Source organism: Mastacembelus armatus, chromosome 21 (assembly GCF_900324485.2).
Source record: "Mastacembelus armatus chromosome 21, fMasArm1.2, whole genome shotgun sequence".
Taxonomy (NCBI): Eukaryota; Metazoa; Chordata; class Actinopteri; order Synbranchiformes; family Mastacembelidae; genus Mastacembelus; species Mastacembelus armatus.
Genome location: NC_046653.1, coordinates 28,322,984 through 28,350,805, shown reverse-complemented (window position 1 = coordinate 28,350,805; position 27,822 = coordinate 28,322,984). Strand labels below are relative to the sequence as shown.

Here is a 27,822-nt window from a genome sequence, read left to right as displayed (position 1 = left end):
CAAGCACAAAGTCGACCGTCGAGATCTTGAGTCAGGGGCCACGTTTCAGTCCCTCTGTGTTCTGACATGGTATCTGCTGTTGACCTGCACTGTGTAAAACACAGAGCTGCTTCTGTTATTGAGCCTCATCGATGTAAATGGAGCAGACAAAATAAACAAATCTCTGTATAAGAGAGAACAGAGTTCAACAGCAGAACAAACTCCATCCTCTGACATGATCCTCCAGGTGAATCAGCAGCTCAGAAACAGCCTGAACACAAACTGAACAGCATCACCTTCATGAAGGAGGATTAATTACAGGACTGTTGGATTAGACTGACTTCTTTGTAGCTTGGTGATTTCCCCTCTTAAAATATCTTACCAACAGCACCACCATGTGGCCAGTCATAACGCTGTCATTCTGTAAACTCCCAGATCTACCCAGTGATAAACACTCTGCCTTTGGTTCATGAATCATGGACCATGAGGTACAGACTAAAAATCCACAAACAAGTTCCTCCTTAGCCAGTTACAAATCACTGCCATAAGTCTGAAACATATGACTTTAATTACAACCAAATGTGGAGGGGTCCAGACAGGTCTGGTTAGGGTCAGGGTGAAGGTGAGGTTCAGATTAAGGTGAGGTGGATGACTTGGTTGTCAATGCTCTGTCATCATAAAGATTAATGAGTACATTCTACTGTGGATCCTGAAGCCTTTGAATTGTGTAACAATGAAACATCTTGTTATGAATCTGCAGCAGCTGTTCACACTCCTTTTCTCCTGAAAACACACATTCTACTTCTTACTGATACAAAAAGCCTCAATTATCCAAAAGGAAAATGGCTCATTTTAATTACATCACAGTGTCTACAGCATGTTGGCCTCACGGGAGCCAGGCTTCAGTATCTGAAGAGTGACTATGTGTTTCATAGCTTTTCTAAACCAGGGGTAGAACAGGGCATAGATCAGAGGGTTCAGACAGGAGTTAAAATACATCACAAATGTGGTAAAGGCCTCAATCGGCGAACCGACCATGATGCTGCTTCCAGTCATACAGACACAATAATATGGCGAGTAGCAGAGCACAAACACAACTACAACAATACCCAGAGTCCTGGCTGCTTTCAACTCAGACTTATTTATCATCTGAGTTCCTGAAACTTGGAGTTTGGCTGCAACATGAGAGCGCATGGCACGAGCCTGAGACACCGCCACTATAAACACTCTCGTATGCAGAATCATGATGACTGAGAAGGGAATAACAAAGACAACAACAAGGTCCACATCTCCTGCTATGTTAACCATACAATCTCCATCACAAGAATTATACCTGCCTGGTTGTTTCAGGTTATCGTATAAAAGAAAAATGGTGTAGAAAACTGAACAGACCCAACACAGACAAATACCAATGTTAGCAGTTCTTTCAGTGATTCTGATCGGGTAATGCAGGGGGTCACAAATTGCCACATAACGATCGATTGATATCAGCACCATGTTTCCTACAGAAGCAGATATAAGAATGACAGGTAGCATGAAATACAGAGAGCACATGAGGTCTCCCAGGACCCAGCAGGTCCACATCATGATGATTTCAATCGGCATCACCAGGAAACCCATGATGAAGTCTGACACGGCCAGAGACAGAATGATGAGGTTTGTGGGGGAGTGGAGCTGCCTGCAACAAGAGGACATCATCTCTGTGTATCATCAACAGTATCATCAAAAACAGCAGCTGCTGTGCAACAAGAGCAGGAAGAATCATTCAACACCTCAGTCTATCAAAATACAAGGAGACTGAAGCCACTGCTGTGTGCTCAGATCAGGCTGGGAGTTTGGGAAATGATGTTCAGAAACTATTTCAAAGCCTGTGGGTTAGAGCAGCCTCTGTTCACCTGAGAAACAAGGAGACATTCAAGTCTGCACTTTGTCGTTCCACAAAAACACTGTGTCTCTAAGCAAATGGGAGGTTCCACAAAAACACCTGTGAGAAAAATGGAATATCAAAGTACAGATTCAAAGTAGAAAACTAGTTCCCACACTGTGTGGACACTGAAGTTACACATCCAAGCTTCACAAACAAATACTGGTCCAGATTTCAGCTGTAAAAACAGGGACATCATTCATACTTGTAACTTCAAGGTTTCACACAGCTCTGAGCTCGTTCTCAGATGGTTAGAAAATCACTTTTGTCTTTGTGTAACTGGACCATCAACATATTTCTATAAACATTTGGACATAACCAACAGTAATTCAGTATTTCAAAGCCTGTGGGTTAGAGCAGCCTCTGTTCACCTGAGAAACAAGGAGAAATCCAAGTTTGTAGATGTGGAGAAAAGATTTGTAGTTCTAAAAAAGAACTGAGAATGTCAAACACAATTTGTGCACAAATTAGATTTGACAGACTGTGAGAAATGTTGACATTCTCAGCTACTACAAGTCTTTTCCAACTGTATTTTTTACCAAAGCTCACACACAACACAAGCTCTGAAATGAATCCTGAACATCATTTCCCATGATCTGACTGATCAATCACAACATGAAATAATGCAGAGGTTTGTCAGTGCCTGTAGTGGGAGATGGAGATAATGACCAGCAGGTTGAGAACGGCAGTGAGCAGAGAGAAGAGGAACATCAGGCTGTAAACCAACACCTCCTCCGACTGAGGAAGTGGTGGCCTCCTGCAGGAGGTGTTGAGGAGCTCTGGGAAGCAGAGTTCAGCTTCTTCCATCATCAGAGGAGAAGCTGCAGAGCTCACACAGCTTTCTGACCACAGCTCTGTCTGACAGCTCCTTTATCTCCTCTCCTGCCTTTCTCTCTGGTGGACACCAACTCCCTCGCTCTCTGAAACAACTCTTCACTGGCCAAAAGTTTGTTCCTCTTGTGTACCACCAGACTCTGCTGTGTCTAACAGTCCATCTGAGTTAAACCACTGACATTGGTAAATGTATGTGTGTTTGAATACGATGATTCTTCATCCATTTGGGGAGCAGAGCAACATTCATATAAAAAAATGTATTCAAAAGTAATTGAAACAATATATTTTGGAATATGCATATTCCATTTTTATTCTATTAAATGATCTTCATAGTCATGTTGATAATTGACATTGTCAGCGTTAGTCTAATTTGTAGCCTGTTGTTAAAGGAAGCCAAGATTGTTTTAATGCTTGGATTGACACAGAGTAGATCACTTTTATCTATTTGATCATTTCTATGTAATTTCAGCAGTGGAAAATATTACAGTCTTGGTGGCAGATGCCAGTGGATCCTCTAGGGATCTGTTGGAGGGTCAAACCTGTGTTGGCCACCTACACAATATTAGGCAGGTGGTATTAATGTTGAGGCTGCTCAGTTTATGTTTTTTATGTCTGGGATTGTTTTCTTCTTCTTCTTTTGGTTGAAGAGGCTTTACATAAAATGTGAATTGACTTGTGTTTTAAGCTTTAAGGAAGGCATGATGGTGCTGAAACATCAGTTTGTGGAATAAAGATGGCGCTTCAGAGCTGCCACAGTCTTTTTTACAGTTTTTTTTTTTTCTTGCAAATTGTTTGAGTATGTCTTGACACTTTCACCAAACTGTGACAGACACATCAACTCTCAGTGTGCTCAATGTCAAAGTGAAACCAGCTGATTATGTTTCCAGTGTGGACACAAAGTCTACTTAAGGAAGAGCAGCCACCTACCTCTGAGGAATGACTACAGCTCCTCTGATCCCCACCAGACAGGTGGAGGCCTGAAAATCCACATTTACTCATTTGATCTTGGATCTGTTTAGAGATGTAGAAACAGCAAATGAAAGTTATTATTACTATTAGAAGGTTAATTTGTGATTGGTCAAAACCTAAAAGTAATAACATAGCTATAACATGTTTTACATGGAAAATTCAAGATAAAACCCATTCAGCATAATAAGTCATGGCATTAAAAGTCTAAAGAACAAATTAAACCAACCAGAGACAAATAATAAAATTCTAAATACATGAGGTGGCATAATCAGCTAGGGAGTTCCAGACTAAAGGGGTCTGGACTGAGAAAATCCAGTCCCCTTTAAACTTCAAGCCTGGTCTTACAAAAGGCCAGAAGAGTCCTGCCTGCGGACCAGAGGCTGTGATCTGACTCACAGGCTTTTTTTTTCAGTATGATAAGTAAAATCTTCAATTCCAAGACTAGCTGGTAACCAGTCAAGGGAAGCTAGAACAGCACTGATGTGCACTTGTCTTTTACAAATTGTATTAAAACGAAAGACTTAAACTTTGGATGCTGAAATATAATGACTTCTGATTTACATTTTGTGTGTACTGAACCTTTAAACACCAATTACATCATGTGTTGTATCACCAAAGTTCAAAGTTTGCCGAACTGCCCAAAAACAGGAAAACTCTTTGATGACTCTCTTGTCCCTAATGCACCATGTGTTTATGTTGAAGCTCATTAGCTGTTAACACCTCTGACTGCAGTCGTGTCTTCATGTGACACTAAAGTGAGCAGGTGTTAATGGTCTCCAGTCACAAAGACACCAGCACACAGTCATCAGCAGCAGCTAATGGGCTGTTCAGTGCCCAGAGGAAAACTACGTGTGAACCAGGTCAATCACACTGTGTGTTTATGCACATGAGGTTTGGTGTGGAGCTGTTGATGACCACAGACAAGTTGTTTATCTGAGAAAACAGTTTTGTCTCCGATGAACCGACTGTATCGGACAAGTTGTTTATCACTGAGAAAACAGACAGCACCACATAATTAAAACCTTTAGTGTTACTGGACATAGAAAGACTGATGGTCTGACTCAGTTTCACTCATTTCAACTTAGTTTCTGAGAAGTGAGTTGTGGTCTGTAATCTTGGGAGACAAATCCAAATACCACAGGCACTGTTGCCTGCAGAAAAGCAAGTGTTTGTGCAGTATTTATCAAAACACACGATGGCACTGCACTAAACTTTGGAGTCCGCCCTATCCTAAACCTGGTCATATACAGTGGGCACGGAAAGTACTCAGGCAAGGCACAGATCTGGCCAAGGTGACAAAAGAATTTCTGCAGCACTCAAGAGTCCTAAGAGCACACTGGCCTCCATAATCCTCAAATGGAAAAAGTTTGGGACGACCAGAACTCTTCCTAGACCTGGCCGTCCAGCCAAACTGAGCAATCGTGGGAGAAGAGCCTTGGTGAGAGAGGTAAAGAAGAACCCAAAGATCACTGTGGCTGAGCTCCAGAGATGCAGTAGGGAGATGGGAGAAAGTTCCACAAAGTCAACTATCACTGCAGCCCTCCACCAGTCGGGGCTTTATGGCAGAGTGGCCCGAAGGAAGCCTCTCCTCAGTGCAAGACACATGAAAGCCCGCATAGAGTTTGCCAAAAAACACATGAAGGACTCCCAGACTATGAGAAATGAGATTCTCTGGTCTGATGAGACCAAGATTGAACGTTAATTCTAAGCGGTATGTGTGGAGAAAACCAGGCACTGCTCATCACCTGTCCAATACAATCCCTACAGTGAAACATGGTGGTGGGAGCATCATGTTGTGGGGGTGTTTTTCAGCTGCAGGGACAGAGATATCCTGGAAGAAAACCTCTTCCAGAGTGCTCAGGACCTCAGACTGGGCCGAAGGTTCACCTTTCAACAGGACAATGACCCTAAGCACACAGCTAAAATAACAAAGGAGTGGCTTCGGAACAACTCTGTGACTGTTCTTGACTGGCCCAGCCAGAGCCCTGACCTAAACCCTATTGAGCATCTCTGGAGAGACCTGAAAATGGCTGTCCACCAACGTTCACCATCCAACCTGACAGAACTGGAGAGGATCTGCAAGGAAGAATGGCAGAGGATCCCCAAATCCAGGTGTGAAACACTTGTTGCATCATTCCCAAGAAGACTCATGGCTGTACTAGCTCAAAAGGGTGCTTCTACTCAATACTGAGCACAGGGTCTGAATACTTATGACCATGTGATATTTCAGTTTTTCTTTTTTAATAAATTTGCAAAAATTTCTACATTTCAGTTTTTTTCTGTCAAGATGGGGTGCTGAGTGTACATTAATGAGAAATAAAATGAACTTTTTTGATTTTGGCAAATGGCTGCAATGACACAAAGAGTGAAAAATTTAAAGGGGTCTGAATACTTTCCGTACCCACTGTATATCCTTTGTTGCTTTCCGCCCTCTCCTCACTAACCTACTAATGCCATCACCTTCATTACTTTAAAATAGGACCTCGGTGTGGGTGTGAGAGCAGGCAAGCCTACAGGGTCGTCAGGTGGGCACCCTCTCAATAATGGTGTTTCGTTGAGTTGTAACCATGACACCGAGAAGGCGCAACAGTGTGTTCCAGTGTCCCAGAACCATCCCCCCTCTTTGCCTGCACCCACACCCCCAAACCAGTCCAGTAGACCCTAAGTCTTCCTTAGAGCAACTAAGATAAAGGACACTAGCTTTGTATAACCTGGTACTATTAAATAAACATTGCTCACACCCCACTGACACCCCTCACCCTGACAGACACCCTAATATCTACTGTGGATTCCTTCCGCTTCCTGGGCACCACCAACACCCAGGATCTCAAGTGGGAGCCGACCATCAGCTCCCTCATCAATAAAGCCCAGCAGAGGATGCTCTTCCTGCGGCAGCTGAGGACACTGAAGGCGCCAGCCAAGATGATGATTCAGTTCTACACGGTCATCATTGAGTCCATTCTCACCTCCTCCATCACCGTGTGGTATGCTGGGGGCAGTACTAGGGACAGGTACAGACTGCAGCGTGTTGTGCGCTCTGCTGAGAAGGTGATCGGCTGCAACCTACCACCTATTGATGATCTGTACATCTCCAGAACTCTGCGGTGTGCAGGCACGATCACAGCTGATCCTTCCCACCCTGGACACGGACCCTTTGTGCCACTTCCCTCAGGCAGGAGGTTATGGTCCATTCGGACTAGAACCTCACGCCACAAAAATAGCTTCTTCCCATCTGCCATCAGACTCGCTAACACCAAACAACACTGCTCTGCTCTGTCACTTTAGCACAGTCACTGTACCTTGTTCCGTCATCCACCTGATGACTTTTGCACTGTTTATCCCACTGCACTACTTAGTCATATTGTGTTGCTCTTTCTGTAAATTAACCTTGTAAATAAGAAAAGTATACATACAGTATTTATTTCACTGCACCTTACTTATTTTATCTATGCTGCTTATTTAGGACACTAAACATAAGTAACTCATGTCTGTGCTCTATGTATGCACCACCTCACCAAAACAAATTCCTTATAATGTGAACCCCTCACTTATTTGGCAATAAACCTGATTCTGATTCTCCGCAGCAGAAACTAGGCTGCTAGCAGTAAGCGAAGGTGTTATTGGTCCACACCTATACTAGTAGCCAACTAACCACAAAGCCACAGACCTGACTGGGTCACAGAGCACACAAGTAAATACCAGCTTAGACATCCTGCTCAGCAGCAGAACAAACTAATCTAGAAGCAGAAGCTAGCCTAACACGCCTCAGGCCTGTATTATGCACCAAACTTTGCTAGCCCCAAGCATTGCTGCCAAACACTTGCTAAAACTAAAATTCACCAAACACTGGTGGGACTCGGTGCTGCTGGATGGAGACAGACTCCTCAACGGCCCAGAAAGAAGACATGCCCACAACCAGACCTTGCCTATCCTTATCTATCCCACTGGCACACTTTCCTTCTCTTCCAGACTCTTTTACTGGAGCTTGCTGTTTGCCATATTTCTGATTGCCTGCTTTATGCTCTACTACAGTAGCACTGGAACCATCTGTAAGACCTGCTATGTTTACACTGCTTCTAGACTTGGTAAATGTATCTCTGGTATCAGGGTACATACCTCAGGCTTGTGAGACTGTAGCAATCAAACCCCTTCTCAAAAAGCCTAGTTAAGAGAGTTTTTTTATTTGTCATTCAAACAACATTCATTGATACAGTACACAGCAAAACGTCATAACACCATAAGACGGCACAAGACTACTACCATACAGGAGTCCTGGGTAATTATAGACCAGTATCTTCTCTCTTCTCCTCTATACACTCACCCCAACCAGTGGCTGTCCAAACTGAACCTAGTTCTGCTGGGTGGATTTGTTGGGTTTCAATGTAAAGTGGCTTAGATGATAGATGATCTTTACTGTGATTTGGTGCTATACAAATAAGATGAACTGAACTGAAAACTGAATAAAGATGAGGACCAACACCTAGTCTGCCATCCCACTGTTCCCATCGCACAGTACAAGCAACATTGAAGAGGCATGTTGAAACTAGCCCCATAAACATCTTTCAGCATCTCAGAGCGAATCTCATCCAAACCTGGTGCCTTGCCACCAAGAAGCTTCTAGTCTACGTCAGTCTCTGCCAGAAATATGGGTGACTCTTCCCTCAAGTCTTTAGAGAACACTATCCTTCAACCGTCCAACAACATCCCCACCACCAAGACTGGGCCAAGCTTTGCTTCCTCTTCCAGAGTCCTCTAATGGTTTAAAAGGCCAAGGCCAAGGTCAGAAATGATTTGGGGTGGGTGACAAGGTTGGTTGCAGCCTGCTTTGATTGACAGCTTTCACAGCAGCCAAAACTAACCCAACTAAACAGCCTCAGGATGAAAATGTCCATAGGAAGAACCTCCCAATTTCAAACCCAATGAGAAGGTCCAAAATGAACTTTGTACTAAACATTGTTACCAATCAACAAAAGGAAGGAAAACCATGGGACAGTGTTGAAAATTAAAGTCAGTGCCCCAGTAACATCACTGTGGAGGCCTGTGTCAGAGCCATGCAGGTGCCCTGAGGGTACTTTCACATCTTTCTAGGTTTGGTTCTTTCAGGACTTTTGAAACAGCTGGATCATTTGCTGAGACAAAATAATTTATTATTTGTTGAGTATTGGCTGAGTATGTGATGTTTCTGTGACCACTCCATTAACTCAGCTGGGATAAAGAATATTTGGAGCTTTTATTAGACAGATATATGAATCAAACTAAGTTTGAGATAATCACCAGTTGGAGAGGCATTTAATCTGTGATTACCAATAAAGTGATCAGTTCAGAGGTCTCAAATATCTTCCTGTTTGTACTGACTCTCCTGGTGGTTCTTAAAAGCATCCTACATCAGGTTTTGGTCTGACATGCTGGCAGGACTCCCAGACTGCAAACATCCAATCCACAAACAGCTCGAAAATGTCCATGTCTTTAAAGAAAATGAGGGTATGTCCACATTGACAGTACACAGATTGTCTGAGCTTGTTAAGGTTCAAAGTTTTTTTTCAATTCTGAGTTTTGTGTGTTACGACTGGCTGAGGGACATCCTAAGCTCCTCCTCCCTAAGACTCTGGTCCAATCGCTGTGTTTCAGACTCCAAAACCGATGGGACCGGATGACGCGTGACAGCTGCCAGTGAATCGTTGAGGTCGTGTCTCAGAGAGAGCAACCATTGGCTGTTTCTGGAGGACTGCTGGATAAACTCTGCTCTTTCCTGCTGGTCCTCAGCCAGTAAGAGGCGGAGCTGACTCACCTGAAGTGAAGGAAGGAGACAACATCAGCATCCACTGCACAAACTCAAAACACCAGACACTTTTCTTCACTGCTGTGTTCACCTGGTCCTCCAGCTCCTGCACCCTGCTCCTCAGTCGTTCTTCTGTGGTGTCGACAGGCTGCTAAACAAACAACAGCTTTACAAACAAACACACACACACACACACACACACACACACAAACTAAGCACACCGTAACTGTGTGTGTGTGCCTCACCTGAGACCTGTGTCTGTCAAACACCTGCTGTCTGAATCTTGACCGCTCCTCAACCTGAAACACCAAAAACAACAGCAAAGGCGCCAGATCAGACCCAGAAGAACAAATGTACATTGACAAACAACAAGTGTCCATGTGTGCACACCTGTCTCAGTGTATCTCTCAGGATGTTCTTCTCTCTCTTCAGGTTTTCCTTCTGATTTTCCAGGTGAGAGTTTTTCTTGTTTAGACGTTTCTGTTCCAGTTCCAGTTCAGCCACAAGATGCTGCAGGGCCACCAGTCTGTCCACCCCCCTCTGCACACACATTGGTTTCTCCTTTATTTTAACATTTAGCTCCACCTCAGACAGGTGTGCAAGACAACCACATGTGAAAAATAAACAGCCATAACATGGTCACTAAACTGACCTGGTCTTGGTTGGACCCTATCCTGGAGCCGTGATCCTGTTGGTGGGCTCTCTCCCTATAGTCAATCATCGCCGCCTCTGTTTGCTCCAGAGCCAGTCGGACCCGATCCCTGTCTTTCTCCAGCTGCTCTGTCCTCTGGGTCAGTGTGTACACCTACACCCAGCAACCCAGTTTCCACACATGAACACATGACAGCAAAGTGAACCATTGAAAGGGCTTCAGAAACAAACCACGTACAGGTGCAAACAACAAGAACGCCATTCTGTCTGTACGCAGCATGTTCTGTCTGCACACAACCAGTCTGGATCTTGCAGTTCACTTGGTTTGCTGGGAAGTGATGGGGGAAAATAACCAGCCTTAGCAGGATCACTAGGAACATTTTGTGTTTTACCTCAGCTTCTCTCTGCCTGAGCAGCCTCCAGGTCTCCTCTTTCTCCTGCAGCAAGGAGGAGATGTGCTCCTTCAGAGAGGAGAACTGCTGCTGGTCTTTCTGCTCCTTAGAAAAGAATAAGTGATTCAGCGTTTAGAGAAATCATGAATTATCTCCTGAATTCTTAAGTGTTTTTCTCTGAAGTGCTCACCTCTGCTCCGCCTTTCTCCCTGTCATCTGTCTCACCCTCATTCGTCCTCCTGCACCTTTGTCCATCAGTCTCCTCCCCAATTCTCTCTGCAGGCAGTGAGGAGATCTGTACTTTCTGCTCCTCCAACATGGCTGCTATGGCTATGAGCTGGTCCAGCTCAGCCCGGACCTCCCCCAACTCCCTGTCTCTGTCCTCCACTCTGGACCTCCACTCCTTTTCCACATCCTCCTCTCTCTCCTTCAACTTCTGGATTTCTCTCAACAGATTGTTGAGCTTCTCCCCCTGCTCCTTCTCTACCTCCTCCACTCTGATTCTCCACCGCTCCTCTGCCTCTTTTCTCTCCTGCTCTGCCTTTTTCTTTGCCTGCTGAGCCTCCTCGAGCTCCTCCATCATCTCCCTCCTCCTCCTCTCGAGGGCCTTGGCTCTGGCTCTCAGTTCCTCCACCTCTCCTCTCTCGTTCTCCACCTCCTCCCCGGTGGTGTTTAGGTTCTCCATTCTGATCCTCTCTGCCTCCTCCTTCAGGGAACTCCCCCAATGCTCCCCCTCTCTGTGGCTCCCCTAAACAAAGTGGAAAAACAGGCAAAGTCAATGAAAGCCCCGGACTGGTCTTAGTCCTCAGTATGGCCAGTAGGTGTTTGAAAGTGGAACTTGAGGCAGACGGATGTTGTGTTTAGATGAACGTAAACCTGCAGGAGCTTGCTCACCTCCTCGTCCTTCTCCTTCCCCTCCTTCCTCGCTCGTTCAAAGCTCAGGTTGAGAACAGACACCTGCTGAGAGGGAAGTGGGTGAAACTGGTTTCACTGGTTTCCAGTATAAAACAGCAGAGTGTGCAGGAGGCTGAGAGGAGATAGTGTTGCTATGGAAAACAGAGGATGTACCACAGGCTTTTGTACCTGGACTAAAGGCTCCAGTGCCAACCTACCTGACTCTCCAGGGGACTCAGATTCTCCTCCGCACTCTCCCGTACTTCTCTCAGCTGCACCTCCTCTCTGAGAGCTGCCGCCTCCTTCTCTGTCCTCTTTAACTCCTCCTGAACCTGCTCCTTCTCATGCTGTTCCTTTCGCAGCCCCTCAGTGATGACCGTCAACTCACACTTGGTCTTCTTTAGCTGATCCTGCACCTCCTCCCTCTGCCTATACCCCTCCTTCACCTCCTCTCTGAGAGCTGTCAGCTCCTCCTGCACCATCTCCTTTTCCTCTAGTTCCTTTTTCATTTCCTCTCTAAGTACAGAAACCTCCCTCTCAGTCCTCCTCATCTCCTCCTGGACCTCCTCCTTCCACCTGCGCTCCCTTTCTACCTCATTCATCAGCTCCTCGTGCACCTCCCTTCTCTCCCTTTGCTCCTTTTTGATCTCCTCTCTGAGTACAGAAACCTCATGCTCACTCCTCCTCAGCTCCATCTGTACCTCTTCCCTTTGCTTCCACTGCTCTGTCTGGGCTTCTTCTCTCCTCCTCTGGTCCTTCTGGACCTCCTCTTTAAGGGCAAGCATCTCCTCCTGCAAATCCTTCTTTTCCCTTTCTATCTTTTTCACCTCCTCTCTGAGAGCTGTCACGTCATTCTCAGTCTGCTCTAGCTTTTCCTGTTTCATTTGTTCTACTCTGACCTCCTCCCTAAGTACAGACACCTCCTCCTTTCTCCTCCTCAGCTCCTGCTGTGCCTTGTCCTGCTCCCTTTGTACGTCCTCTCTGAGGGTTGTTACCTCCCTCTGCCTCCTCATCAGCTCTGTTGACAATCCTTCCTTCTCTTCCTCCAGCTCTCTTACTCTGAACCTCCCTCTCTCTTCTACCAGGAGGCATTGATGTCTTTCAGCCTCCAACAGCTTCCCTTGCTCCTCTTTTGTCTCCCTTAGTTCCTCCTCCAGTCTCCTCTTCTCCTCCCCTTTATTTCTCAGAATATCTCTCTGTCTTTCCATTTCTGTCTCCCTCGCCATCAGTTTCTCTTCCAGTGCTATCTTCTCCTCCCTCACTCTCCTCAGCTCTTCCTCCTCTCCATTTCTCCCCTCCTGCACCTCCTTCAGCTTCATCTCCAGCCTCCTCTTCTCCTCGTCTGTCTTCCTCAGCTCCTCTCTTTGTTTTTTCACCTCATTTTTCATCTCCTCCCATCTGTCCCCCAACTGTCTCCTCTCCTCCCTGGCTCTCTGAACTGCCTCCCTTTCCTCCTCTCGCTCCTCCTCCACCTCTCTCAATTTTTCTTCCAGCCTCCTCCTCTTGTCTTCCTCCATTTTCCTCAACACCTCAATCTCTCTCCCTTCCTCCTCTCTATCTTCCAGGGTGGCTTTTAAGAGCTGCACCTCCTCCTCTTGCTCCTTCAGCATACGTTTGAGCTTTGCCATCTCCCTACTGCTACACTCTGCCTTTTCCTGCCACTCCTTCACCTCCTCCTCCAGCCGGCCATGGGCATCCTCCCTCTCCCTGGCTCTCCTCCTCATTTTCCCGTTCTCAGCTTGAGCCTCCTTCAGCTCCCTGGTTTGGAGTAAGATCCTGTCATTTTTTTCTCCTCCCTGCCTCCTCTCTTTCTGCAGCAGTGCCTGGGTTTCTCTCAGCAGCGCCTCAAGGTGCTCCTCCCTTGCCTCCTTCTGCTTCAGTTTCTCGTTCGTTTCCTGGAGCTCCCTCATTTTCTCCTTTTCCCATTGCTCCACTAGCTTCAGCTGCAGGTTCTTCAACTTCTCTGCTTCCTCCTCCTGCTCCCTCATGGTACTCATCTGCCTCTCCAGTCTGTGCTCCCTCCGCTGCACCTCCTCCTTCATCTCCTCACACTCCTCTTTGGCCACATTCAGCATGACCTTCAGCAGCTCCATCTCCTTCAGTTTCTCCAACAGTCCCCTCACTTCCTCCTCCTTTTCATCTTGCAGTCTTTCCCTCTTCATCTTCTCCTGCTCTCTCTCCTTCTCTACCTCTTCCACCCATCCCCTCGACCTCTCCACCTCTTCCTCAGCTCTCCTCATTTCACTTTTCAGTCGCTCCACCTCCTCCTCCTTCCTCTTTGTCTCCTCTTCTTTGTCTTGTAGTCTCTCTAACGTTTTCATCTCTTCCTTCTCTTGTTGGTAAATTGCTTTTGTCAGTCTGGTAATCTCCTTCTCCACCTCCTCCAACTTCATCCTCCATCGCTGCACCTCCTCCTCTGCTTCACTCCTCATTCTCCCCATCTCTGCCTCACTCTCCTCCTTCTCCCTTTCTAATTTCTCCATCTGCTCACACAGTGCCTTGATCTCTGTGTTCCTCTGCATCTCCTCCTCCTTGATCTTCTGCTCCTCCTCTTTCAATTGAAACTCTGTTCTCTTCACCTCCTCCTCCAGTCTGTCCCTCCTTTCCTCCAGCTGCTGTATCTTCTCCATCATGTGGCCGATTTGTGCCTCCCTCTCCGTCAGCGCTTCCTTCAGTCTCCCCACTTCTCTTTGTCTTTCCTCCATCAGTCCCTCAATTCTCCTCCGCAGCACCTCCACCTCTCCATCCCTCGTCCCCAGCTCCTCACTCAGAGCCTCCCTCTCTCTCTGCCAGGCTTCTCTCTCCTGTCTTCTCTCCTCTTCATCATCTTTTCTCGTCTTCCTCAGCTCCTCCATCAGCCTCTCCGTCTGCTCCTGCAGTGCCTCCTTCTCCTTCTTGTTGCACTCTGACCTTTGTCTCTCATCTCGTTCCCTGGTCACTTCTCGCTCCAGTTCTCGTCTCAGACACTCGATCTCCCCTTCAAACAAAAACAGCTTCTTGAACACAATGTGAGCTCACAGTGACAACAGTCTACAGCACATTCCAGCTGAGCCCTGCCACACAAACCTTTTATTCTTATTACAGAAGAGGTACTGATAAAAGATGCAAGTAGGGCTGCAACAAACAACTACTGGACTCTGTCCATTATGTTAACCCATTAATCGGATTTATTTATTAACCCTAATGAAGCTGCATGGTTTTACACATGCACTTGAACATTTGGTGAGGTTCATGTAAAATGGGCGAACTGTAAACATTTCACTGACTGATTATTCTCACCACAAGAAAAACTAGAAGAAGCACCAACTATTTTAATAATCCAATAATGACTTTATCGATTAGTTGTTGCAGCCGTAGACGAATAAAGGCTTAATGTCACACACACTGACCATGTAAGGTTTCTTTGGCCTGCTGCAGAGTGTCGATGTGAGTCTGCAGCTGACATCTGTCCACATCAGACTGCGACAGCTGCTTCTGCTGTTGACTGAGCTGCTGGTGGAGAGACACTGACAGAGACCTGCAGCAGGAGAGAGAGAGTGAGTACTCCATGTGTGAACATACTGCGCATGTGCAGGTGTGCTCAGGACCTGAGCTCCTGTAGCTCGCCCTCCAGCTGCTCCCTGTGTCTCTGCAGACTCTCCTGCTCCTGCTGCAGCCTCCTGTTCTCTCTCTGCTGCTCCTCCTGCTGTCGCTCTTTATTCCTCGCCTCCTCGCCCACCTGCCGCAGCTGCTCCTGAACCTCCTTCAGCTCCCCACACAGTGAGGCATGCTGGGAGGAAAGCTAAGGACCACACAAATTGCACACATCTCAAGTATTATTGTGTCATATGACAACAGCGCATGCCTCCTCCACCTTCTCCACTCTACCTCGTCCAGCTGTCGTTCATCCTGCTCTCTCTCCTCCATCAGCAAGACTAACTGCGTCTCCTTCTCCTCCATTATTCTCGCCATCGCCGTCTCTCTGTCTCTCAGCTGTCGGACAGTGTCAGCCTCCACCTCTCTCTGAGCTCTGAACAAGACAAGATAGACAGCTCATGATTAAACATTTTTACTGAGGATTAAAAGCTCCAGACTGAGGATCAAAGGTTATTATTCAGGATTGTTGGGCTCAGATTGAGGTTCAAAGGTTGTAATTCAGAATTGTTGGGCTCAGATTGAGGTTCAAAGGTTGTAATTCAGGATTGTAGGGCTCAGATTGAGGATCAAAGGTTGTAATTCAGGATTGTAGGGCTCAGAATGAGGTTCAAAGGTTGTAATTCAGGATTGTAGGGCTCAGATTGAGGATCAAAGGTTGTAATTCAGAATTGTTGGGCTCAGATTGAGGTTCAAAGGTTGTAATTCAGGATTGTAGGGCTCAGATTGAGGATCAAAGGTTCTAATTCAGGATTGTAGGGCTCAGATTGAGGATCAAAGGTTGTAATTCAGGATTGTAGGGTTCAGATTGAGGTTCAAAGGTTGTAATTCAGGATTGTAGGGCTCAGATTGAGGATCAAAGGTTGTAATTCAGGATTGTTGGGCTCAGATTGAGGATCAAAGGTTGTAATTCAGGATTGTTGGGCTCAGATTGAGGATCAAAGGTAATTCACGATTGCTGGGCTCAGACTGAGGATCAACGGTTGTAAATCAGGATTATAGGTTTACACTCAGGATTAAGGGACTGTCCACATGTTCAGCTGGAGCGCTTTCTCCTCCTTTTGCTCCTGTTGCACAAGCCAACAACCATGAGCTGCACATGACATGATGACAGAAGTATATAATATAAATATAAATGAATAAATATGGATTTTTAGCAGAACAAATCCTTTGCACCAGCTCCGATACTAGATTTTAAAAAATTGGTTGGTTTTTGTCATATGGCTTGTAGTGTGCAGTATTAAGAGTTCACATTCAGGATCAAGGGTTCAAGGTTAAAATTCATAAAGTGCTGACACTTATATTCAGCACAAAGTGCAATCACTTTTTGGAGGAAACTCACCTGAGTTGGTTGCAGTCCACTGTGAGGCTTTTGAATTCTCTCTCCACACAGCTCATCTCTGACCTCAGAGCCAGCAGCTGGGATTGGCCGTCAGACAGCTCACCCTCCACCTGGAAACACACACGGATACAACCAGATGGTTGTGGTGAGGGTACGCTGCTCAGGGGCCTCTGGGCCGAGCAGTGTCAGACAGAGGCCCAGCGAGCAGTCGTACCTGTAGCAGCTGTTTGTTCAGCTCTCTCTTGTCTGAGGCCAGAGCTGAATTCAGGGCGACCATCTTGTCCAGAGCATCCCGTCCCTCCTCCACCTGCCGCTTCAACGCACACTCGGAGGACGAGAGACGCAGCACGCACTCCCTGGACTGAAGTGGGAGATAATAACTTACAGACAAGGACTAGGTAACAGCTGATGGTGCCACTGTGAAGGGTGTTTTCCAGTTTGTGGTGGTCTGTGCTGTCAGGCTTTCATGTGGTTCAGGTGTTCCAATGTGGCCTGAGATCCCTGCCAAAACCACCTGGAGACACCACCGCTCAGATAACCAGAGAGTTTTAAAGTGTAAACACTCAATAAAAACCAGCTTGTACCTGCTGCAAGGCATCTCTGGCAGCAGCTGCCTCTTCTTCTGCTCTCCGTTTGTCTAGCTGTTCTCTCTCCAACGCCCCCTATGGGAAGACAGGACAACAACCACCTTCTCAGGTGGATGAAAGAAACAGAAACAAGCCCTGATGGAAGACGACGCGGAACAGGCAGTACGCCTTTGACTCCTCTCAAAACATACACAAACAGGAATGACGTTAAGTAGCAGATTAAAATGATCAGTTTCACCTGGACACGGTCAATACTTTAAGGCCTATAAAGAAATAAGGAAATAATCTTTCAGTCAGTGAATGACAAGAAACCAGAACTGTAACTGATCAGTATCACCTTCAGAGTGTGGATCTCCATACGATGGAGAGTTTCTCTCTCTGTCAGCTGGACCTTCTCCAACAGCTCAGTCTCAACTCTAAAACCAAACAGCAGTTCAGCAGAATTCAGCACATGTCTGTTAACAACTACTGATCCAGGCAGACAAACTCACTCAGGACACAGAAAGACGATGAATTTACATACTGAACATCATTAACAACTAGTTTTATAAAAAACAGTTTGGAGGTTTTGGTTTATTATAAAAACTTGTTTAAGGTTGAAAAGGTCTTGCACACAGAAGCAGCTTAGACAGTAGGCTTATGAGACAGAGACTTGTATAAAATACCGTCTGTGGTTTTCTGTCTGCAGCTGTCTGCTCCTCTCCTCCTGCCTGTCTCTTTCTCTCCTCAGTCTGTCGATGTCTCTCTTCACCTCCTCCTCCCTCCTCTGCATCTCCTCCACTTGCAGACGCAGTGAGGACGCTGCCTCACGTTCCCTGAGACACACACATTAAACATTGTGCAGATACTGCTTTACCTGAATGTGGGAGCTGTTCAGGGTTTAGAGGCCGAGGGGCCAACGCCCAGCGTTTCTGCGTTCACTGAAGCAGTTTGACAGCTTTTATTAAATAGTCATAGGAAAACAGTCTTACAGTCGTTTCTTCCTTCATAGTGTCAATCTAATTTTATTAGTCAAAATGCAATTTTCTTCCAAGCGGCTCCTGCAGGTGTAGAACCAGGTAACTCTCCTCTGCTTGCAGCTTTGGCATTAACTGTAACATCAACTTCCTGAGATTCCATCTGCACGTACACTTATCTGATCCAACGAAACAAATGCACTGCTTCAGTGCAGCAATCGTGAATGTCCGACATCTGGCAAATCAGACTCTAGTCCCATCTCATCAATGAAGAGAAAAAAACATTTGATCATAGTTTCTAACATCAGATGTTGGTTGTAGTTGAGTCCAAGTCATTGAAAAGATTGATAAACATTTTTTGTCATTGTTAAACTCAACAGTGCACGAACCTCAGCGTGACGACAGGGCTTCTCTAAGCTCACCCTAAACCTCACTATAACACCTGGACATACCTGCAGGAATCTGTGATACCACAACTAGTTCAGAAGGAGCACTCTCCATTAACAAGATTACCAAACTGGCACAATCATCCTAGTAACAAGAGATTCAAATTATTTCTATATTATCTGAAAGTGTCGATGGATCTTCAGACATTTAAAGGCTTCGGCTGTTTTAAATGATGGTTAAAACACATGACAGAAAAAGAACCAAAGTATAATGTATAAAGAATGAATGTAGTATCAATAACCGACAATAACACTGCAGAAACTACATACTATAATTTTCCTGTTACTGCTGCCTTTTATGACATAAATATTTGTAGAAATTGGGGACTGTAAGACAGGAAAGCAATGTATGCTTTTCAGCACAAACTACATGCCTGTTTGAGGCTATGTGAATATCTACATGTGCTGCAGTCATGTCACACCAATAAACAGTGTAAAACATCTCAAGAAAATTTAGAAAAAGGTTGATTTTATTCATTTCTCAACACTGTTTAAGTCTCCCGTTTTTAAAGCTGCAACCCAAAGCCTCAGGGAATAAGTAAGGACTTGTATTGTTTATATTCACTCACTACTTGTATAGTGTGTGTACCTGCTCAGAATGTCCAAAGTCTGTGTGAGCTCCAGCTGTGTGTGTTGTGTGTGTGTTTGCAGCTGTTGATTGTCATCCTCCAACTGTTTCAAGCGGAGCTGCAGAGCAGTGTTCTCCTCGCCAAGCCGCCGCAGGGATAGCTCCGCCCCCTGACACACACAAACACCCCAGAGTAATCAACCCATATGACCTCTGAGCTGCAGTAGAAACTGTTCCTGCTGTGGGACTGACCTGCAGTTCCTCATGTCTCCACTGGAGGGTGCTCTCGGTGTGAGACAGGACCGACAGCAGGAAGGTCAGGTCCAGACTGAGGACGCTGTCTGACGTGACACACAGAGACTGACTGCTGCTGCTGCTCAGGACTCTGGACTGAAGAGAAAACAAAACTCCTTCAGCTCTGACTGTTTCATCTGTAAACCATCTGTACACCTTCCTCAGTTTCACCCAGATACCAGCTGTTAGCTTCAACTAAGCTGCTTTCCTGACAGAAATGATGGAGAACAGTCTTCTTTTAAAGGTGAACATACTTTACAGCATTACAACAACACAACAATAGGAATATAAAAGTTAAATGATTCCTGGTGGAAAATTCACCTGTTACAGCAGCACACAGACAAAGTGAGAGGTGACTGAAGAATTTCAATGAATACAAACAAATAATGAAATGAGAAAGATTAGAATAAAGATAGAAATAGAAAGTACATCACAAAGATAAATCAAATCTCTCTATATAGGGGCTTTTATTTATATTTTCATTATTTTGTGTTAATACAAACTCCAGGCTTCCTCCATGCTGACCTGTTGCCTTGATAAACTCAGTCCATCAGCACTTGGCATGAACTTTCACATTAGAGGTTTGACAGCCATCCCTCCATAGCCAGGCTTTTAATGCAAAATAAAGCATTGTGAAGTGACCCAGCATCAATCAGAGTAAGATAAAGAGGGAACAACTAGAAATAATCCGAGGATTTGTGCTGAAAAGCTTGAAGCTTGATTTGAAAAGCTCAGCAGGACTGTGGACATAAACAGGCTTTCTCTCTGTACAGACTGCCTGACCTTTGACTGAGCCGGGCAAATGTGATGTTCTCCGTTTCTGGGACTCACCAGTCTGACCACAGCCTGTCGGACTGACTGCAGGCTTCTCTCTGTTTCTCTGAGTCTCTCCACCTCCCTCTCTCTCTCCTCCTTGTCACTGTGCTCACCCTGCAGATGGCGAGAGAGCTCCACAATCCTCATGAAGAGAGAGAGAGAGAGAGAGAGAGAGAGAGACAGAAAGGTTTGCAGTCTGAACCCACTGAGGACAAATGTAGGAACATGAAGAACAGAGGACAAGAAGGACTCACTGTTCTTTCAGCTGAGAAACTTCAGTCTCATGGAGGAGCTTCAGCTCCTCTGCCTGTCTGTGCTCCAGCTCTCCTAAGGACAAGCTCCCCAGGGTAGAGGAGGACATGAGAGCAGGCGCAGAGGGTGAGGAATCTGGAGTAGGGAGGTCGAGTGTGGAGGAGACGGGAGGAGACAGAGAGGAAGCTGGGAGGTCAGAGGGGGGTCGAGGGGGAGGCTGAGAGGAGGGGAAGGGTTTGATGTGAGGAGCACTGAGTTGCAGGGAGGGGGAGATGGAGTCACATTTCAAGAGGAGCGAGGACGACAGGCGAGAAAACTCGGCCCTCAGCTGCCACAGGTCCCTGCAGACATGAAGAGGCTGTCAACGGGAGATTCAGGTGGTGACGGGTTACTGAACAACAGGCGGACGATTTACTCCAGGCGGGTCAACTAGAACCAACTTAAAAGAAGTTGGTAAATTCGTCCTGGGCTTTTAAAACGTGTTGACCAACCTGCAGCTGGTTCATCACTTCATGACAGTCAACTTTGAAAAGGTTCCTCAACTTATACACAGTTGGTGAACTAACAGAACACTAGTCAGTTTTCTCTGGGTTTCTCAGCTAATGTGCTGACCAGTTTAAGGAAGTTGGTCAACACACTGCTCCACCTACAGTTTGGCAGCAACAACTTTCAGCACATCAGCAACATGTTGGTCTATTAACAATATGATGGCTCAACTAACACTTTGCAGCGCTGTGAATACGGGCCAATAAAACCCACTGACTGGAAACAATATGTTGGGTGAACTGAGCCTTTAAAGATGTCATTACAGACACGTACCTGTCGGCAGCCGTTTTAACAGAGTGACAGTGTCGCCTCAGAGCAACCACAGATCTCCACACTGACAGCAGCCGAGTCTGCTGCTGCACGGCATGAGCCGACCGACACTACAGACAGACAGACAGAATTTCAGCCTATGACTCGTTTAATCTGAATATCACCTCAGAATTACTAAAGCCAAAGTATATACAGTACATAAACTGTAAAGTACTTGCTTTACTGACTACAGTATTTGCAGAAACAACGTATATATATTTTATTACTTTTAGACCACTGAATACAAGTGTTAAAGGAACAATATTATATTTAATATATTGACACCAAGTGTTTCAAATGGGTATTGCAGCCCAAATTCAAAATGCTGTATTAAATACAAGAAATAAAACCAAACAGACCTCCGTCTCTCTCTGCCAGTCACACTCTCTCTGCTTTGCCTCTTCCATGGCTCTTGTCCAATCAGCTGTCAGCTTCTGAAGATCCTCCGTTAGAGCCTGGTTGACCTGCTCTGATTGGCTGAGCTGGTCACAGAGAACAGCATTGCTCTCAGCCATACCGACAGACCTGAGGGAACACGAAGACACACACACGGGGACACACACACACGGCGACACACACACAGGGACACACACAAACAAGTGAGACAGAAAGACACACAATCTGTTCCTCAATATATTCAGCACCAGACCCCGTGCTGGCCCTTCTCCCAGTGCCCCAGTCTTCACACCACTGCAGACGGGCAATCCACATCACACCACTGACCCCTTCCTGCTTAACAACACCCCCTCCCCAGTCGGTCTATCAAACAGACAGACAGAGATACAGAGACAGTCACCTCTGTTGTTCCTCCTCCAGTCTGATGAGGGCACTCTCCAGACAGTCACTGTGTTCGTCTCTGATCCTCCGCTACACAACAAACACACAAGACAGTTGAGGGTAGCAGCATCTGGACTATGGCAGTTAGTGCAATACTGCAGTGAATTGGTGTAGTAGTATTTTAGTCTGACCTCAGTGTTGAGCAGCTGTTTGTGTTCATCCTGCAGCTGAAGCTCCACAAGCTGACAACGATTTCTATACTCCAACACCTGCAGTAACAATACTGTCAGTACAAAAACAAACCAGTAACAATATTAATGATACTCTGATCTCTGTTCTCATGTAAATCCAGCTCTGACTTCACTTTCAAAGATCCTCTGTGCAGTAAGGAGCTCCACTGTATAGTGATGTTGCACAACCGAGAAGCCACCATACCGTTCCTGCTTTTTGTCACTCATCAGAGACAGAAAATGCAGGAATCCCTCAAATATGACTTTACATCTGCAGGAGCCCCAGCCATCACTTATTACCAAACTCAAGGTAACTGTCTTGAAATTAATGTTTGCAAACGGCTACAAGAGCTGACTGACACTAAATTAAGTACTACAAGCTTGGTATGAAGGCAGATGGCTAGTTAACTAGCTGCAGGGTCTGTTTGCATGCCAGTAATGCTGTTGCTTGCAATTAATTAGGAAAATCATACAAGTACTATTGTGTTATTTTGGTTCCTAACACAACCCTACTTTCTGTAGGGCCACCTACACTATGATTTCTGGGTCCGCTATTGCTTGTACCATCAGCATCTCATACTGGCCCATTCCTTCAAACCTTTCCTGGATCCGTATGTGACTCGTGTTTGAAGCATAGTGCTACTCTCAAAAACAAACCCACCCAGTGTGTGGCCTCACCTTGTTCTGCAGTCGGTGGATGAGCAGAGCCTGCCTGGCCTCCCTCTCTCTCCCCTCCCTTACCCTCTTCCTCCACTCAGCCTCCACTTGCACAGAGAGGGCGAGTGAGGGAGACACTGCCTGGTTCAGCTAGAGAGAGAGCGAGAGAGAGAGAGTTATAATGGGTTGCAATGCACAGTGACAATCACGTGACGCCCCCCACCTCTTCACCCTGTCCTTCAGAGCGCTGCTCCTGGACTCTAGCTCCTCTCTCTCTGCTCGGCTCTCTGCTAGCTCCTCTTGGAGACGGGACACTTCCTGTCTAAGGTCCGCCTTTTCCTGCTGCCAGCCAATCAGCAGGTCAGACTCCATGCTGGCAGGTCAACCTGGCCTCTGCAATTCTGGATGAAGACAGACAACATTATCAGTGTGCTGGTCCATTCTGTTTACTGAAGGAACAACTGATGAAATAAACAAATGTGAAAAGTCAGACCTGTAAATAATAAACATGTCAGACGAGCTTACACTATTTGAAACAGGCAGAGTACAAAATAATATATAATAAAATATTGGTGTCGCCAAGGACGATGCAATACGACAGGCACCTCGACACTGCGGTACAATACGATATAGTGGTTTATAGATTGTGCAAAGTTTGCTGGTATACATGTCAGCAGCATCAGCGCAAACACTTGGAGAGAAAACACAGGTCCTGTCTGTGTATTGAGTTATAATAAGCAGAGAGCTTTTTTGATTTTCATTTTTTCATCCAGTAGTTGCTATTTTTAATCAAAACCAAAATCAAACCTTAGAATTTCCAAGACTAAATGTTTGTGAATTGGGAGAAGACGGACAGCGTACTGGTTTTGTGTGAATAATTATTTATAAACCTGCAAAGATTGACACTCCTCAGCCTCCTGGGGAAGGTCTATGCCAGGCTGCTGGAGAGGAAGATCCAGTCAATGGTAGAACCTGTTCATTATTTTTATGGACAGCATTTCTAGGTGCAGCCAGGGGTCGGAGGGAGTCCACTTCAGGGACCACAGGATTTCATCTCTGCTTTTTGTAGATGACGTTGTCCTGCTGGCTCCATTGAGCCAGGACTTTCAGCGTGCACCGGGCGATTTGCAACCGAGTGCAAAGCGGCAGGGATGAGAATCGGCACCTCCAAGTCCAAGGCCATGTTCCTCAACCGGAAAAAGGTGGTCTGCCATCTCCTGGTCAGGTGGGAAGAGCCTGCCTCAGGTGGAAGAGTTTCAAGAAACAAGTGGCTGAAATGAGCTTCCTTTGCAGGGTGGCCGGGCGCTCCCTTAGTGATAGGGTGAAGAGCTCGGAGTAGAGCCACTGCTCCTCTATATCGAGAGGAGCCAGCTGAGGTGTCCCGGGCATCTGTACCGGATGCCTCCTGGGCGCCTCCCTGGGGAGGTGCTACGGGCATGTCCCATCGGGAGGAGACCCTGGCGAAGACCCAGGACACACTGGAGGGACTATGTCTCTCGGCTGGACTGGGAACGCCTCGGTGTTCCCCCAGATGAGCTGGAGGAAGTGTCCGGGGAGAGGGAAGTTCGGATTATTAAATGTATATCTCAGAGGGAAATTAAATGATTAGTTCAAGCAGGACAATATAAGTGAATGAATTAGTAGATAAGTACGGCAGCGTCAGACGTTGACAAAAAAGAGAACTTTAGATACGTTATGAAAATGGGAAAAAAGACGATTTGGCAACAGATTTAATGTGAGGAACCAGAGTTGTTGAAGTTTACCCCAAATAAGCGTACTGGATGACGTGTCAGGGAGTTGTTTGGTGGGGGGAAGGTTAGAGGAATCCCAGATAGATTATGCACAGATTCAGTTTATATAACAAAGTTGTGATAACATGTAAACAAGAAAGACAGTAGGTAGCTATGTCTATTTGTAATCGCAGTATAAATAACATGACAAGGAACTGAGCGAGTGTTATCAGGATTGATTTAACAAAATACAGGATAGTCCAGAACAAGTCTTGAACAAATGTTCAAGGTCAGAAGGCCTGAACCCAAATATTTGAGCTGAAAGCTGTTACAAGCAAAATGGGTGGGAAACTTGTGGAAAAGAAAAACTTGCTGATTTAGGGCATCCCTGAGAAACAGCAGTAGCTCTCGGGCCAAAACTGCAGCTGTGTGGTTCTACTGAAACCAGTCTCACTCAAACGGGCCGAAAATCACACAACACTTTCCTGACCCGAACAGGACGCTGAATAGGCAGAGAAAATCTTTTTGGATACTGAATCATGATGAATAGTTGGAAAACAAGCAGTGATGCTGTTATAGAGAACAGATTTATTATAATGATATAATTGTAGAATAACAGCGTTATCACAGCCATTTCAGACTGACGTGAGAAACTACACCTAAACATATACAACCAGACATGGTCTGCCATGTTTATTAAGGCGCATATTATTTGACAGAAACGTTTCTGTGAGTGTGGTGATAATCTGCTGTCCCTCCTGTCTGTGTCTGAGGTCTAAGACCATGGTCCGCCTCAAACTAACTCAATGAACCAGGTAAAAACCCACGTGACAAAATAACCGCAGGTGTGTCGGATTATAATCCGCTTTCACAGAGACAGGCCATCTCAAACAACCGGCCCCCAAACGGCTTTTAAACCGACACGGTCCAGTTCTAAGCACTGCCGGTGACGCTGTCGTGCTGTTAGAGCAAAGCCGAACATTATAACCCGGGATAAACTAACGCTAGTCCGCTTTCCGACGAGCTCACGGACTGCAGCTAGCCTGTTAGCATGCTAACGGAAGGAAAACAAAGTGGATTAGACTCGTACCTTTGGCCCGAAGAGCTGCGTTCACACGGTAACTGTCACAGAAAAACATTTGAAACTCATAAACCGACGTTATCCGCCACGAACCGGCAGACATAAGGCGAATATCCGCCGCCGTTACACCGATTCAAACCGAGAAACAGACGGTCACATGACCGGAAGCTGTTCGTGATGTGACGATCTTCTTCTTCGGTGTTTCACAGCAGGTGGGACCCAAACATTTGCATCATTGCCCCCTTCTGGTCTGAGTCCAAATCCTTGGAACAGGCCCGAGACCACTTGACTCTACTGCTGCCACACTTTTCAGTGTTTCAACCACTCCGGTCTTTGTCCGGTGTAATTGCTGAAAGAGCCACTGTGGTGTTACCTAAAATATACCACTGAGGAGCGTCTCTAACGTCTTCCTCTTCCAAAACGCTTTACTGAATCTGTCCCTTCCTGGAGAATGAAAACAAAATACAAATAAAAAAATAAATATAAATAAATGCCTTCCTTTGCTCTCACGGACGATGCAGATTAAAAGCACAGACATACGATCATAGACATATAAAATACATTAAAATATTTAAAATAATAATTAGATCAAATTAAATAATATTTAAAATAATAATTACAATACATTAAAATACAATACATCTTAACCAAGAACTTAAAAAAACGAAAAATATAAATGACAAGTGTGAGCTTAATTCCTTATTGAATAGTTAATTAAATAATATGAAATAAATTTCTTACTATCGAGAAGTAACTAGAGATTTTCTTGTACACCACGTAGATCATAAACTACTGATATCAGTTGATAAAATGAAATTATTTTACTTTTAGCTCTCCGGTTTAGTAGCATTTGATAGCGAACCCTTGCCCGGACCAATATGGCGGACGCATTGACGTATCGCAGCAACGGACCCAAGCGGCCAATGAGGCGTCTATGTATGACGCCACAGACTGCGGGCCACGAATTGGACGTGAAGTGACGTCACTAGAGGAGTCATGAGCGAGATACCGCTTGTTTCCGTTTTTCTCGTGTTTGGTGGGCCGAAGGCCATAACAGCACCGGGTCCTAAAGGAGGTGCGGACGGTGACCCGCTGCCGTGTACTTGACGGAAAACGACCGGAACCGAGTCGAGCCGAGTATTGCCAAAATTTTGTAATGGAAACGGGCCATTAGTGTTTTCCTGTTTTCTACAAATAACCAGTCTGAAACCTCAGGGTTGAGATCCAATGGACGCAAAATCAACCAATCAGAGGCTTGTTTAAATCTGGTTGGACGACTGGAACGTAACGACCGCCCCTTTGCAGATAAGCAGCTGTGATTGGCCCGGCTCATTTGAAGCCAGGAATAGAGACTCCCATGGACTGGACTGCAGCAAGAGACTCTCTAAGGCCTTTCTTAGCAAAAGTACGTGGGTCTGGCTGGCCAGGGTAGGATAACAGAGCAGCTGGTATTTTTTAAATAGATGTGGGAGAAATATTCAGTATGCAATATTTTCTAGTAAAATCATTAATTAATAAATCATTCATATATTTTGTATGGATTTTAATTATGTTGTTGTTTACGAGGGATTGTTGACTGTACTTGTTTTTTAAAGGAAGGACATAATGTTCAGTGTCAGAGCTGTAGACCATTTTGCAGGCTGCAGTTGGTGCTGCTGTTGGACTGGACTGCATTTGACGTGTCTCTGTTGTTTTGTCCATTTCATTTATATCAGTGTTGGACTGAAGGTGTGACCTTTCATTAAGCACTGATTATTATGGTTTTATTAACTGACAGTTGTCCAGAGCTGGTATTTTTATTATTTTTGTACTACTTGTTAAATGAAGACTAACAGTTCATTTGTCGAAGATCTTTAATATCTCAAGGAACAATTCACACATTAAAACAATACAAATATTATTCTTCTGTATAAATATATAAATATGTATGAAATCATAGAAAACATATGAAAAAACTACTGGAAGAAGAGAAATAACAGAAACAAATAAGAAAATTTCACCACATGAAGACACAGCTAAAATGACCATATACATATACATATATATATATATATACACATAGATCTAACCAGGACTTCATATTTTGACTTAATATATCACAATAGCTCAGTTTTAAAGCTTAATATATTTTCTCCAGCTTCAGACATTAAAAAAAAGGAAACTGTGTAAGTAATTC

At 45.3% G+C, this 27,822-nt stretch overlaps 2 protein-coding genes across 6 annotated transcripts; both read right to left on the bottom strand.

Moving 5' to 3' along the window:
- Positions 1–308: 308 nt before the first annotated feature.
- On the bottom strand, positions 309–4,620 carry LOC113123264 (trace amine-associated receptor 4-like). Of its 2 annotated transcripts, none has more exons than XM_026295118.1 (2): positions 2,547–2,714; positions 309–1,657 (listed from the first exon to the last, which is right to left on the bottom strand). In XM_026295118.1, exons 1-2 carry the CDS (start codon positions 2,711–2,713, stop codon positions 850–852), a joined length of 975 nt encoding a protein of 324 aa, XP_026150903.1. In that variant the 5' UTR covers position 2,714; the 3' UTR covers positions 309–849. The 2 variants fall into 2 exon arrangements, 1 of the variants encoding a protein (XP_026150903.1); XR_003294945.1 differs by lacking the exon at positions 2,547–2,714 and adding an exon at positions 3,665–4,620 and having other exon boundaries at positions 1,566–1,657.
- Positions 4,621–7,866: 3,246 nt separating this feature from the next.
- Positions 7,867–25,808, bottom strand: LOC113123262 (trichohyalin). 4 transcript variants are annotated; one of them, XM_026295114.1, is made up of 28 exons: positions 25,656–25,808; positions 23,067–23,236; positions 22,857–22,985; positions 22,140–22,217; positions 21,968–22,038; positions 21,531–21,696; positions 21,136–21,242; positions 20,319–20,657; positions 20,080–20,206; positions 19,207–19,344; positions 18,976–19,124; positions 17,650–17,799; positions 17,322–17,400; positions 16,982–17,059; positions 16,612–16,758; positions 16,398–16,507; positions 15,290–15,431; positions 15,010–15,203; positions 14,812–14,939; positions 11,641–14,399; positions 11,423–11,488; positions 10,719–11,276; positions 10,529–10,633; positions 10,138–10,290; positions 9,876–10,025; positions 9,731–9,784; positions 9,577–9,636; positions 7,867–9,494 (listed from the first exon to the last, which is right to left on the bottom strand). In XM_026295114.1, exons 2-28 carry the CDS (start codon positions 23,205–23,207, stop codon positions 9,267–9,269), a joined length of 6,606 nt encoding a protein of 2,201 aa, XP_026150899.1. In that variant the 5' UTR covers positions 23,208–23,236; positions 25,656–25,808; the 3' UTR covers positions 7,867–9,266. The 4 variants fall into 4 exon arrangements, with proteins under 4 accessions (XP_026150899.1, XP_026150901.1, XP_026150902.1 ...); XM_026295116.1 differs by having other exon boundaries at positions 9,577–9,633; XM_026295117.1 differs by having other exon boundaries at positions 10,529–10,627.
- Between the last annotated feature and the right edge of the window lie 2,014 nt (positions 25,809–27,822).